The sequence below is a fragment of the Lepisma saccharinum genome, chromosome 6 (genome assembly GCF_977018435.1).
Source record: "Lepisma saccharinum chromosome 6, izLepSacc3.1, whole genome shotgun sequence".
Taxonomy (NCBI): Eukaryota; Metazoa; Arthropoda; class Insecta; order Zygentoma; family Lepismatidae; genus Lepisma; species Lepisma saccharinum.
Window position 1 is genome coordinate 37,715,514 of NC_139234.1, and position 14,528 is coordinate 37,730,041.

General features: G+C 36.1%; 1 protein-coding gene across 2 annotated transcripts in view; it reads left to right on the forward strand.

The window, feature by feature from the left end:
* The window catches only part of bdg (sodium-dependent transporter bedraggled), a 270,150-nt gene that overhangs the window by 238,956 nt on the left and 16,666 nt on the right, over positions 1-14,528 (forward strand). Inside the window, exons 4-8 of one of the 2 annotated variants that reach the window (XM_083123786.1) lie at positions 5,184-5,341; positions 7,423-7,553; positions 10,108-10,258; positions 11,925-11,951; positions 12,923-12,983. In XM_083123786.1, coding sequence (XP_082979912.1) covers positions 5,184-5,341; positions 7,423-7,553; positions 10,108-10,258; positions 11,925-11,951; positions 12,923-12,983 — 528 coding nt within the window. The remainder of the gene's footprint in view (positions 1-5,183; positions 5,342-7,422; positions 7,554-10,107; positions 10,259-11,924; positions 11,952-12,922; positions 12,984-14,528) is intronic. The other variant, XM_083123787.1, reaches the window with a different exon arrangement.

Below are 14,528 nucleotides of genomic sequence, written 5' to 3' on the forward strand. Positions count from 1 at the left end.
GTCACCCCATCCTCTCTTATATCCCCAGCTACTTTTTTTATAGCGCCGTGTGGACGTGAAATTGGCATAATATTGTTATTAGGGAATCCTTTATTTTCGATTTTGTACAACCATGAGATGTGTGATGCAGCCGGATCTAGATGGTGAAAACTAATAATAAGTTGTCATCAATTTAGAGTTAACGGTAATAGCAGCACCCCACCCGTTTGACAACTAACATTACTCTAGGAAGCACTTCGTAAATCTAGCTCCTTGAAAGTCAGTTTTAATTCCATTTAAGGTGTAATGTAGCTCTTTTATGCGCACCAGGTTTGGCAACACTGCCAGGAGGCAAGGAAAAATTCATTGGGCATATGGGAGTATTTTTTGATTTGTTATCTTGGGAATGTCAAACTTCCGATGGAATAGAAAATTATATCAACGGGAAGAGGGCAGTTTGAAGAAGTGATTGCCCAGCAGAAAAGTCGAAACTCCCATTTGATTAGCCGTAACTTGATGTTGAAGTTGATTCCCCATAAGGAATGCATGGGATTCCGAAAATTCTTATTCGTCATATTTTTTACAGGTCGTATCTAGCACGCCCACATTTTTCTTCAGTAGCATTGCCCATTCCGACGATTGTAAATGCACACATGGTGCGTAACTGTATCTCCTCGCCCTAAATTGGTATCTTTTGTCACTAACTTTTGTATTAATTGAGCTAGTATTTTTTTTCCTTTTTATCTTTCTTTACACGTATGTAAACTCTAACCGACATAACAGAAGAAGTGGATGTTGTTTAGAATGGCAGCATGTCGCCTAAGTATTGAGCAGCGTGTCAAATGTGTATTTTCCATTACCAATAACGTGTAGCTCAAGTTGAGCGACGAATGCTGCAGGAATGTGGACCTCCAGCACTTGAAAGTGACACTATCTCAAGAATCAACATTCAACAAGTTATTTGTTGCAACCGGAAGTGTTTCAGACCTTAATCTGGTAAGCCACGAACAAATAGAAGGAAAGCCAATTATGTCTCCAAACTTGCATTGATTTAAATGGAGCTCAAATTGATAATTATGTGGAAAACATATAAAATTGTCATTGTGATGTCTAAGTTACCATCTTCAGAAAATAAAAAGTTGCCAATATTATAAATACGTTCTCATTGTTGAACGTAATTGATGATCAAAAGGTGCCCCCTTAATTCGTGGTCACCCTGTAGAGTCTATAATCCAGTCGTCTTTTTTCTACTAACGGTATTCACTTGATAAAACCTCTGTCTGTGTACGCTGTGTTTTTTCCGCACTGCTTTGGAAATATGACATTGCACTTTAAGGCTTGATACCAGTACCAAACGTTTGTAACTTTTATTAGCACGTCAGACGAAAGTATTGCATATCCGCGTAACGGTTTATAACAGGCTTTTGTCCTCGAAGCTCTCATGATTATGGGCATGAATTGGCGTTTAAATTTTGGACGAAGTTAAGAGCATTGCTCATAGCTTGTTGCATCCTTGTCTAACTTTTTTTTTATTCTTTTCTTTCTGAGGATGGCAAATTGATATTCCGTTAGAATATGTCCAGCCCCTCATTAAATGACACGTCATTTGAGAGGATTGCAGGTTGGTGAAGTAAATCGAGATAATATCTAACAGTAAATTCCATGAATGTCAGTTTCGAAGATACGATTTATTCCACTAGGCTGGGCCCGGAAATGTACCGACAGAAACGGCAATACATGTTTATCTGGCCAGAGCATTGAAAGAAAATGTAGTTGCATTTATCAGTTGTTTGCTGAGGTAAAGCTTTTATGGCGGTATGAAGGAAGTTACATGTCCTTACACATGTGTTCAAATGTTTTGCAAGTGCTGAAAGTAATGAAAGTATTACTATAAACCATTTGAAGAACGTTTGAAATTCCTAAGTGAAATAAATACAATGCAATAATCACAGATGTGAACAACATAGATGAGATTTTGTGTTACTGTAAAGAATATTTGCAATAAAAAGCTGAGATTGAATATATGAATGTGGCATGAACATTAACAGAGAAAACCACTCGATGTGGCAACTATGAATGAATATTTTATTCTGTGCTGTTGTCTGTCATATTACTTCATATAAATGTTTATGCTTCTGTGTGCACAGTGTGCTGTTCTTAACAGAAGACAGTTACTATATGTTTCGCAATGTGTCAAAATGTTAGTAGTAATTTGCGGGAAAACAAGCTCCCATTATCTTTTTTCAACACACTGTGTCTAAGAATTTTGAAATGCCTGCCTTTCTTTCTGAAACCGCCAGCATGTACTTGTATTTAGCCATAGAATGAGGGAACAGATAGAAAATGTATTATGGAAACATGGCATGATTCCTTGAAAGTTGGTCCGGATCACCTGTTTGTAACTATAGGGGCTCGTCTCTCTCTATTCGCCATGAGAAATTCGCATAAAACTGAACATTAAACCTGTTGCAGATAATTCTGTGCGTTGATGAACGGGCCAGAACCAGAGTTCGAATAATTTTGCTCCGATTGAGAACTGCAAAGCAAATAACTACAGTAAAATACTGCTGTTATTTTCAGTACCTTGTGTAGACAAGGCAAATAATGTGCAGAACATTTTAGCGCTTTCATGCTGCTTATTCGTAAAGCCTTTCTGAGATAACGTTATCTTCTCTTGCTAGTTCAGAAGGAAAAATCATTTCTTAACCATGAAAAGATCCATTAACCCTTTCCCACCTGACGTACCTGTCGTTGTCAAGGCAAGCCGGCCGGCCTATGACGTGAATCGCTTGAAAAGAGGCGTTTTTTTCTGTGTAGGGGTAAATAATTTGCACTGTAACACGTACACAAATATTCAGTTCTTATTCAGTTCTACCCGTTGATGTACTTGTTTGTCTACACCGTGAATACCTGACGAGAAGGACGTTCTCTCAGCGAGCTTGTTTACACGAATTAACACCTCTGAGGCACAGGCTTACTTTACAACTACGCCGCGTATGTCGGGTTCTCACTCTTTACAAGCATCAGTGTAGATGAAGTGTGGGTTCTATCTGTGCTTTTTCCATCAGAATCCTGCATTATGTACTCGTATTACGGGCAGTGCTATTTGTGTCGGTGAGTGTTTTAATCAAGGGTGGAATGTTTTGCAAAGAAACAAAACGTTTTTATGTGTTAAACAAATAAAACGTTTAAAACTAGTGTCAAGATGACTTATTTTCTAAGAAGAATGGTTTGTAAGGAATCCCTGAATCATTCAAGGAAGGATTGTGTTTTGATTTAGCTCATACAGGCACGAAACTGATTTATCAATATAGTTAACACGTTATAGGCTATAGGCGCAGCCAGAAAATTTTTAAATGGGGAGGAGGTTTAATGTCAGGAAAATGAAGTGAAATATACTGAGCTGTTTTTTTCTTCCAAGAAAATTAAATTCAAAAAGTGGGGAGTTCTGACCTCTTTATCATCCCCCGCTCCCCCTTCGGTGCCTGAGGTAATTCCACGACCGTCTTGAGTGTTCACGACAGGGAAATCTGTGTCAAGAAAAATTAATGATTGGACAAACAAGCTTTCTAGAAATATTATTCCGAATTACTACGTATTTAAGAGCTCTAACGATGATTATCTTGAGACCGTTAGGTAAACTAGTAAAACTTACACAGTTGGTACTGTTTGGTTCTTAATTGATATTAATGACCCTGAAGGAACATTTTTCGCCCAAACCTGTCGTACTATATTGTCTTAACACAAATTTTTCCTCGGCATCATGATGGATTGTGGAAATATAATACATTTTAGTGTCTAAACACTTGGATTTTGTCACGAATCTGTAGTTTGAATGATGGGAACTTGTTTCAAGATGAAACAAGACTTTTTGAATCTCCTAAACCTTGCTGAACAATACTTTAGATTTAAAAATCGAGTTCTTGACTCTTATGAACATTACAGTTATAAAGATAAGGTCAAATATAAGTATACATCAAGGAGCAATATAAAAATGTGCGAGGCAGGTTCTCGTGAGTGCAAATGGGGGTGCTTAGATTAGGTGTTGGGAATTTTACAAGTGAAGCACTTCTGTTGACAAAAGGTAAAAAGGTAAAGTGCTCCCCTGTGCATAGCACCACGCCATGAAGGCGTATAGGGGGTGTGGGGGTAACGCCCCACACTTTCTTGATCCGGTCGTGAGTGGGGGTGATGTGATCAGCATCACGCCCCTGACCGCCTTTACCCCCCAGGGTTTCCCCCAGGTACCCATGTTATTCGACGCTGGGTGGGCGCCGGGGCCGCTTCCATCGTTAGAAAAGTTCCCGGAGTTGAACTTCTGTTGACAACTATGATTTTTTGTAGTCGATGATCCGTTCAAGTGCTCAGCTCGACGCACTCCGGTTATTTGATGAGGCCTGAAAACAGTAACCCTTCACTTGGGAATCACGAACGTATTTACACATACACACGCACATGAGTGGGCTACCTTTTTGCACGTGTTTGGGGTCATTTTCGGAGAGCCAATGCAGTAGCTTGCTTTATTTTCTTTTTTACTTCGCTTCTTGTGCCACTTTTGGCTAATTCTTAGATGGGGATGAGTTATGATAATATGATGAAATTGATGAATGGACACTTGCAAACATCCATGCCCAGGCCAGGATTCGAACCCGGGACCCCTGGCGTAGTAGCGCGATGTGCTAACCACTCCGCCACAGGGACCAGCGCAATGCAGTAGATGATGATTTGTTTGCATGCAATGTCAAAATTTAGACACATTTCGATGCTGAAAAAAGATGGAACTGTAAGAAGGGGCTCGTCGTGATTAAACAAAAGGTGGCAGAAAGCGACGTAAAATAACCTGATTCCATCAATCAATCAATGTAAGAAGCGGCCTTCCATTGTCCAGACTCAAAACTTAGATTTGAAATCCTCCTTTTTTAATTTTTATATTTTAGACATTCCCTCAGAAACTTCCAAAGACGCCACCTGCATATCTGAATGCACTTTGTACTCTATTGCATCTTCACTTGTTTCTGTTTATTTCCATTCTGAAATTATATATGCAAGGGATCTTAACATTGAATTGAAAAGATTATGACCGACTGAATAGGTTCTTCCATTTATTTCTTTGTACTTATTTTATTGTTAAAAATTACTTGTAATATTAAGTAAGACACGAGAATAAGAATCTGTTTTAATTTTGGCCTTTTCCTTCTTTTCAGAACATCACATAGACGTGATAGCAGTGCCATGCCAGACGAGGTGCAGAGCCCCATCGGTCATTGGCCACATAACCTGAGTTCTGTGCTGGCCTGCCTTGGGTGCACCTTGGGCCTCTTTAACATTAGCAGGTTCGCTGTACTCAGTGTTCACTTTGGGGGTGAGTAAATATACATGTACAATATGATAGTATTTTAGGTGTATCAATTATTGTTTCTGCAGCCTTTCTTAGTTGCAAGCTTGTAAGGCCTTTGCTAATCCAGTTCTAAGTAGGTTTGAAACCTGAGTCATATAATGTTGGGCCTACAACCAAAATTGTTCAGATGAATTAAAGGTGACTTTCAGGTAGGGCACTTGAATGTCAGCCCCTCATCCATGTACACCCAGGAAACTGCATTGTTGAAGGCAAACTAGTTTCTATCGGCCATGGACCACACCTATTATATTCCTCTGTGGATTTCAGGTTCTGTGTCTTGACCATGTGTATTTCTGGGATTTTCTCTTCATGCATTTCATTCACCACCATTCCTCATTCTCAGAATTAGCCAAAATGTGGCAGAAAAGCAACATAAAATAAAACATCCAAAAAACGAATTCAAGAGGCCTAGAAAATATTTAAGGTTCATACTTTGAAGCACCAATGGCATATCTTAAGGCTGCGCTGTACCCTTGGCTGATGCCAACAGTCATTTTCGAAAATTTCCTTTTTTTAAAAAAAACCTGCTACTATATTCCAAATGCTAAAAAATTTACATCTGCTTAGATTTCCCTCATGAATCTTTGTGTGATTTGCTTTTGCTGTTGACTAGGTATTTGCAATAGTTTTGTGGTTATGCAAGCCTATCTTCCATCACTGATATCTAGACAACAGCCAAAATTCACGTGCATGCTGTAGAAGGATTTGATTTGATTTGCTTTATTTTACTTCGCCTTTTGTGCCACTTCTGGCTAATTTGCGAAGATGGGGATGAGTGATGATATGATGAAATTTATGAATGAACACTCACAAACATCCATGCCCAGGCCAGGATTCGAACCCGGGACCCCTGGCGTCATAGCACTATGTGCTAACCACTCCGCCACAGGGGCCGGCTGCTGTAGAAGGGATTATATATGTAATTTTTCAGAATTTGGAATATCAGAGCAGCTTTTTGAAAGAAGAGGAATTTTTAAAATCTGTTTGGTTGGTGTCGGCCAAAGCTTAATTGGAGGAGTCTTGTCCTCACTCACTCATCAATGCACAGCTAATACCCATGTACCTAGAAACCTGAAATTTTAGGGGGTGTCTTCCTCTTATGATGTAAGCACCCACCATGAAGGGATTTTCAGAAATTCAATCCCTAAAAGGGACGGAGAGGGGGCTTGGGGAATGGACCTCGAAAGATGAAGTACTTATATTATAAACAATAGTCTACAACAGATGGCACTATGCGTGTTATATACATCTCGGTATGGTTGCGTTTGTGAAGATCTCTATAAATGGACTAATGAGCATGTCATAATACAATGCAGGCAAAGCCGCAACCAGAGCGCTTGAGTTTTATACTTTTAAGGGGTGTCAACCAAGGGGCCACATTTGTACATACATCAGCATCATCTGGATCATCTGTGAGGTAGCGGGGATAATGAAACCTAATGGTTGACACACTCTTTGATATCACTGGGATTCCTATAGCCATGCGGTTAGCAATGTGTAATATCAGGGATGACTTGAATCAATTCAGATATTTCCTCTAGATTCCACTCAAGTATTTGTAAAATGTAATGTAAAATTAATTCCATTCAGTTCCCAAGAGATGACTCTCCATGTCCAGGAAGTTTTGAATATTTCTAGTTAATATTTTCAGTATGAAAAAATCGTTTGATTATACTCTATGCAGAATCTGTAAATTTGCATTTCAGAGAAGATATTATTATTGTTTCAGTGGTGAAAGGGTTAATTGTACACAGAACATTTTAATTCACTTACTTATTTTAAATGATTTATTAATTTCTTTTATTTTACTTTGCTTTGCTATGCCACTTTTGGCTAATTGCAAAGATTTATTTTAAATGATATCACAGCCCTGACAAAATCTCCATGAGAAAAAATTGAAACATTTTCTGTATTAATAAATACAATTCAGTAACTTCATTGAATTTAAAGTCAATTAAATAAATTAATGAAATTTTATGTAAATATTATTTGGTGTTACATAATTGATATGATTATTCTTAATGTGTATTTCTCTTTCTTTGCAGCCAATTTTATAATACAGTTCCTTTTTTTGTCATTTATATTTGGAATACCTTTGTACACATTCCATGTTTCAATGGGGCAGTATTTGGCAGCGGGAGTTATGGATATGTGGCGGATATCTCCTATTTTTCAGGTAATTCCATTTTGATTGTACACATTACATATTAATGTTACGATGCTGTTGTATGTAAAGATTGATATAAGACATACTCTCTCTCTCTCTCTCTCTCTCTCTCTCTCTCTCTCTCTCTCTCTCTCTCTCTCTCTCTCTCTCTCTCTCTCTCTCTCTCTCTCTCTCTCTCTCTCTCTCTCTCTCTCTCTCTCTCTCTCTCTCTCTCTCTCTCTCTCTCTCTCTCTCTCTCTCTCTCTCTCTCTCTCTCTCTCTCTCTCTCTCTCTCTCTCTCTCTCTCTCTCTCTCTCTCTCTCTCTCTTTTTTTCACACACACACACTCATTCATATGCAGTAGTTTGACAAATTATTGATTTGGAATGAGAGAATTAAGTTCGTAAACTCATGGTGACGTTTCAGTTGTGAACGTGTCCATTTTGAATGCCTCTCTCCAAGTTTTTACCCTTATATTTATTGAAATTTGATGTTGGCTCCTTTGTTAACACTGTCAGCAGATACTATGAGTGCACATGGTAATATTTCTGAGAAATTTTCTACTTCCAACTAACAGATAAAGATGAATGAAACCTGGCTACCAGAAATATATACATGCATTCTCCTGTAAATGACATGGTGGCAAGGGTTATATTTCCTAAATGATTGACGCCTGGCCTCACAAGAAAGATACCTAAAAGAGCTTGTCTGAATATGTCTGCTTAGAGAACAAAGTTCAACCTATAATTGCAAACTCCTATTACATCTTTCATGGCCAATGACACGGTGATGGATTCTTTTCTGTTCCTATCTACCTTTCAATTTTTCTTTGTGGGATTAATTAACGCAATCTTACAAGTGTAAACCCACATTCCTTTTTCTAGTGGCAGGGGGTTGAAGTCCCCCTCCCCTTTCATCATTTCTCTATCCCTTGTAAACAAAAGAAAGTTGATGTGGAAAGATGGAAAAATATAGTGCTAGCCAAAGAGAAAATAAACTTCCAAGCATACTACTGTTTCCTTGATGAATTTCCGTGTAAATTACATATTAAGAATTCCTAATCAATATGAATAAATTATTTCTCTTGCAGTTTACAGTTATTACAAGCACATAAACACAACTTTTGCTGTTACGTTTAGGGAGAACTCCCGCTCCTTTCATCAAAGAAACTACCTGTCGGTCATTTGTGTAACACTGTCTGTATAAATAACATGCAGTCATACTCATAACTGTTTCCTTGATGCATTTCCGTGTAAATTACATATTAAGAATTCCTAATCAATATGAATAAATTATTTCTCTTGCAGTTTACAGTTATTACAAGCACATAAACACAACTTTCTTTGCTATGCCAGTGCTGCCAACCGGGAAAATGGAGAACTAATGAACACCAACAAAATTTCAAACATTCAAGTCATGAATGAACGCTGAATGAACACTGTTCACGTATTCTACAACAAGTTATAACAATTTAAAACTAGGACATAATTTTTTGTACACACTGTACTATGCCATGCCATTGCTGTACCCCTGACTCAGATTCAACTTCTGGTCGAATCTCCTTTTTTTTTTTTTTTTTTGTTTTTTTTTTTTGCTATGTAGTACTTAGATAGATAGATAGATAGATAGATAGATAGTTTTATTCATCTTTAGAATGAGAACATTCATGGTTTCGTCATGGTTGTCATTGGATAACATTCACTACATTTCACCAGAGATTTCTTCTTATGCATTTAAATTATGTACAAAGTATACTACTTCATGGGATGAATTGCAATTCAATACATAATACAATACAATGATAAAATAGTACAGAAAATTATTGAGTGAATGCAGAAGAATACATATAATAACACAGATATATCAAATTTGTAAATATAGAAATGTTGTGTACACTTAAATGTATGTGTATGTGTGTATATATAATATACATAAACATATATATATATATATATATATATATATATATATATATATATACACACACACACACACACACACACACACACACACACACACACACATGCACACACACATACATACATACATACATACATACATATATATCTCTTGTTACATATCAAAAAATTCATCCACTTTGTAATACATATTCTCGAAGAGAAATTCCTTGACATGATTTCTAAATGTTTTGTCTTCATTTTCTTGAATGCATTGGGTAATTTGTTGTATAGTTTTAATCCTGTGTGGTCAGTAGTATTTTTTTGTTAACTGTAATCTTATGGTCTCTAATTGAAAGTGTTGTGTTCATGGAAGTTGTAATTTTTGTTAAGTAAGTGTTGTGTGTGTCAAATTATAAGTTGATGGGTGTCTGGTTTGAGATGCCTTGAAGTAAGTTATTTTACCAAGTTATTGAGCAGATGACAACGAACTTTCTAAAATTGTGAGTCAGTCACTAGAAGAGTTATTCTAGTCACATAGTCACAAGAAGGCTGGCATTAAGAAGAAAGGGATGCTTTTTTGTACTGAATTTGGAAACATCTTGTTTTTGGGTCTTTCCTAAACAAAGAGAGAAATCTGTAGGGATATTTCAGTGATATAATTAACTGTTCTGTTCTCTTTTCAGGGGATTGGAATCGCTCTTCTAGCATCTCAGGCTTTAATTGGAATCTACAGTATTGTGGGAGTTTCTTGGATGTTCATTTACTTCAGGGATTCTTTCATTACAAAACAAGACAGGTATAGATGGGCTGAACCATTTGGATTATATAGGGAAGGTACGTAATATTTGTTTAAATTGATATGTGCAGAGATTATTTTATATTCCTAATTAGGAAGTAGGGATTTCTCTCTGGAATCCACATATTCATCCATCATTGTCCATATTTACCATACATGGTGTCAGTCAAGTAAAATAAGGAGGAAATACCCAGCAGTATTGAGTATGATGATAACTAAAGACAGGATTTTAAAGGAAGAAAATTTACTCTAAAAAGGGGGTTGGGATTATTGCCCCAAAAAAAAGGGAAATGAAAATGAACTATAGTTTATTTTTGCGCTCCACTAAAAATATTATTTTAAATGAAAGCACAATATGTACCATTCATATGTAAAAGGGGATACATTAAATTTCTTGCATTTTTTACTTTACTTCATATGAAATTTAATGTATCCCATTTTTACTTTTTTTTTTTTCCTAGGTTAAAGTACAGCAAATAATCTTACCATTCGTTTTTATACAATCTTCCTTGAAACAGCTTACCACATTCCATAGCTTGGTGCCACTTGAACCTGGCTTCGCCATTTCACTGACACTCAATACTGTCATCACTGTCACACAGTAAAATTAAAACTATAATTTAAAATTTCACAATAAAAGTCTAAATCTAGCAGATAAGTACACTTTCAACTCAACAGGTGTGCCGCTTACAATGCATTTGTTACTGCTTAAGCCCAGATCACATTGTTGCAACAATCACTGCAATGTACTCCCAACACTCATGGAGTGAAGGTAAGGTGGAAGGCGCTTGTTCTTTCTTTCCTCTAAGCTGCTCCAAATAGACAATTAATGAATGTTTTGTTTGTGGAGAATACAGTCGTGCAAGATATTTGATATCTTGTCAATAAAGGGACCAGAAAGAAAAAGGTTTTTAAAAAAGGGAAGTCAAAACCATGTAATCTTGTTTGTGGAAGATAATTATCAACACTGTTGTTATTTATTCCATCATCCATGTTGAAAAATAAAAATAAAAAATCCCTTAAAAATCCAGTTTCTAATGATAACTGAAGATCTCTTCAAAAGGGGGAGACCAAAGCTATACAATCTGTTATCTCAATGGAAGTAGAACCTAAGACTACTTATATTCAACAAAACAAATAACTACACATTAGCATGTCCGTGCAGCACTCGAAATGGAAATTGCTAGCTGGGGAGACATTTGGTCAAGTCTTGGTGCTAGCTAGGGATGATGCTCATATGCTTCAACATGGTAACAGTGAGACAGCTGGGGGGGGGGGGGATACCTCTTAAGTGTGACAGTATAATACATTTCTATAATAACTCCACAAGCATACTTAAAAGCACAATAAGGAACAAAGTAGTTGAAAGGAGGGATACATATTGGTAAGTAGAAACTACAATTTCTGTAAATTTCTACATATGCACGATTAAACCTTTTGAAAAGTGGTGTGATTTGTCGAGGTAAATGTGGAAGAGTTTCATGTAAGACTGTGAAAAGGGAATTGTTTGTATTTTTTAATATTTTCAACTACATTATCAGGTTTTTTAATCACAAATATCCCTGAGAACTGCAAAATTACTACAGTTTTCTCTGTGGTAATTAAATCAGAGCTGGATACACAGTATATGATATCTCATATTTAAAGAAATTGATGACTATGAATTGTATATCTTTCTGACTTTTTCCTATCTTCATTAACAAGCATTTGCTTTTCTGGACAATTCTGATGGTAAGTTTTTCATTTCGAATAATTAAAATGTTAATTTTTATTTTTTTTTATTTTAAGTTCAGCAGTGTGTGACATCCGTGCTCTCTCATTTTGGCACTATAGCCCTTGAGGAGGCTTATCCTCCTGTACAACTGTACAATAACTCTTCATGTGTACTTACAATTCTCATATTCCTTCCTAATCTTTATCATCTTCATATTTCCAAAAACATCAAACATCCATTCCATCCTAAATCTTCTATTCTTTATTTCTTAGACACAGCCTTATTCTCTTTACATGTTCCAACCATTTTAACCATAATTTTAGGTATATACACAATTCCATATTATGCCTTATTCTACAGTTATTTCTGTAGACCTCCGTGGTAGAGTGGTTAGCACAGTGTGCTACGATGCCAGGGTCCAGTGTTCAAATCCCAGCCTGGACGTGAGCATTCTTTGTGAGTGTTCCTTCATCAATCCTCATATCATCACTCATCTTCATATTCAGAATTAGCCAAAAGTGGCAGACAAGCGAAGTAAAATAAACAAATCTATCAATCAAACTACAATTATTACTTTCTGTAATTGGTCGATATATTTTCCTTAAGTTTTTCTCTTCATTTGATTTTTGAGTGTTCTTTTCTGATTCTGTTGAGAACCATGTTTATGATTCATAAGTGAATACTGATCTTATACTTAGTATACTTTTGTCCATTGTCCATGTAACCACATCTTTCATGAGAATAAAATAAGAAACACTCTTTTAATTGTTAGAAAACTTAAAAGCTATTTACATTTGGGATAGAGCTGCATGAAGACTTGCTTCATCCAAGAATTCAACTCAGAAAATTCACTTACTTATTAAATATTGTTTTAGCAACCTTTGGTCATTTTAACCAATCATACTACTTTAGGTGGTATTCATTTCTGTTATCATAGCATTCGTATCTTGATGAAACATGTATTAATTATAGATTCTTTCTGTTTCAGATGGAAAGCCTGCTCAAAACAACTCTTTTAAGTTGGAAGAGACTGTGCCTGACTACTTTAGGTAAATACTTACTTTTAGTTTAAGATAATGGTCACATAAAGGTAATAAAGTGATAGAATTAATACTATCTTAACAAATAGACCTTCATTGCATTCAGTGTCATGTTTCAAAATTTTATCTTATTCCAATACCTTTATCTTCTTACACATGTTTTACCAAATGTATGTTGGAATAGTTTATACAAGGCTATACACTGGTGCATTATCCTTGAACATTGTACCAAGGACATGGTTTCAGGAGTTCCATTGAAGAAAAATTATTTTGAAAATGGCCACAAAATGCAAAAGAATAGTATATTAGAAATGTAAAAATATAAATAAATTTACATAACTAGAGCCCGGAAGTTTAGGCATTTATTTTCGTTAAAATAGGCAGGCAAAAAGGCATTGATAATGTGGAAAATAGACACTAAAAATGAAAAAAAAAGGCAAAATAAAGCAAAGAAAGGCACATTTGGAAGTCACTTACTTTTATCTATAATCTCTGGCAAAATGTTAAAATCTACATTGGGAAGAGCATTTCAATTTTCTCCATCTTGATTACACATAACTACAAGCTGTTTTTTTAAAGTTCTCAACATTCATTGATAGTCGTCTGTCAGAGAGAATGTTTTTCATGATAGAAAATGAACTTTCTACTTCAACAGAAGTTATTGGAGCATACATAAAACAAGCTAATGTAGCTGGACTCATTTTGGTAACAGCATTTTCACCTTTTAGAATATCACAAATTGTTTTCAATTGTTTCAAGTCCTTATTTGCACTCACTACACGTTTGCACTTTTCCGCAACAGCTGACCCCTTTTCTCCTGGCACTTCCATCATCTGCTGCATAGATTCCTCGAAGATTTTCATGGATGCTACAAGAGTCTCACCTCTTTTTTCTAGCTTTGTAATTGCCTCTGGCAATGCACAATAATGTGCAAAAATAAACGACCGTTCATTCTTCAGTTCTGAATAGCACAGGAGTTTTTCACTTCACGAATTGAAGCCGCTTCATTTTCTGGAAGAGCATCGATCACCTCACTGATTTTTTCAAGGTTGTAAGCATAATATATAGCTTCTGATATCCAGGTTCCCCATCTTGTCAAGACTGGTTGCGGAGGTAAACTAAGCTCAGGAGCAACTTCCAGAAATTTTCGTGTTCGAGAGGGAGATTTCAGAAATATCTTCTCTGTGTTCGAAATCAACCTGTCCTCTTCAGCAGTTAATCATGCACAAGAAATGTTAGCCGAAAGGCAATATCCTAACTGAGCATGAAATACTTTTTTCTCACACTTTTCTCCTTCAGCAATGTTGAAACATGTGTGAGTTCAATATTACTTAAATAAAGCGAAAATTATTCACATAATAAACAGAAGAAAAATAAATGCCAACATATTTTTTTAAAAAATGGTGAAATTTCATTGAAAAAGGCAAAAAAGGCATTATAATTAAAAATAGGCAGTGGGGTCCAAAATAGGCAAAATAGGCAAAATGAAAAGGCTTCTAAAACATTCGAAACAACATAAAATACGTATATCCGGAAAATTTTTACCAATATATG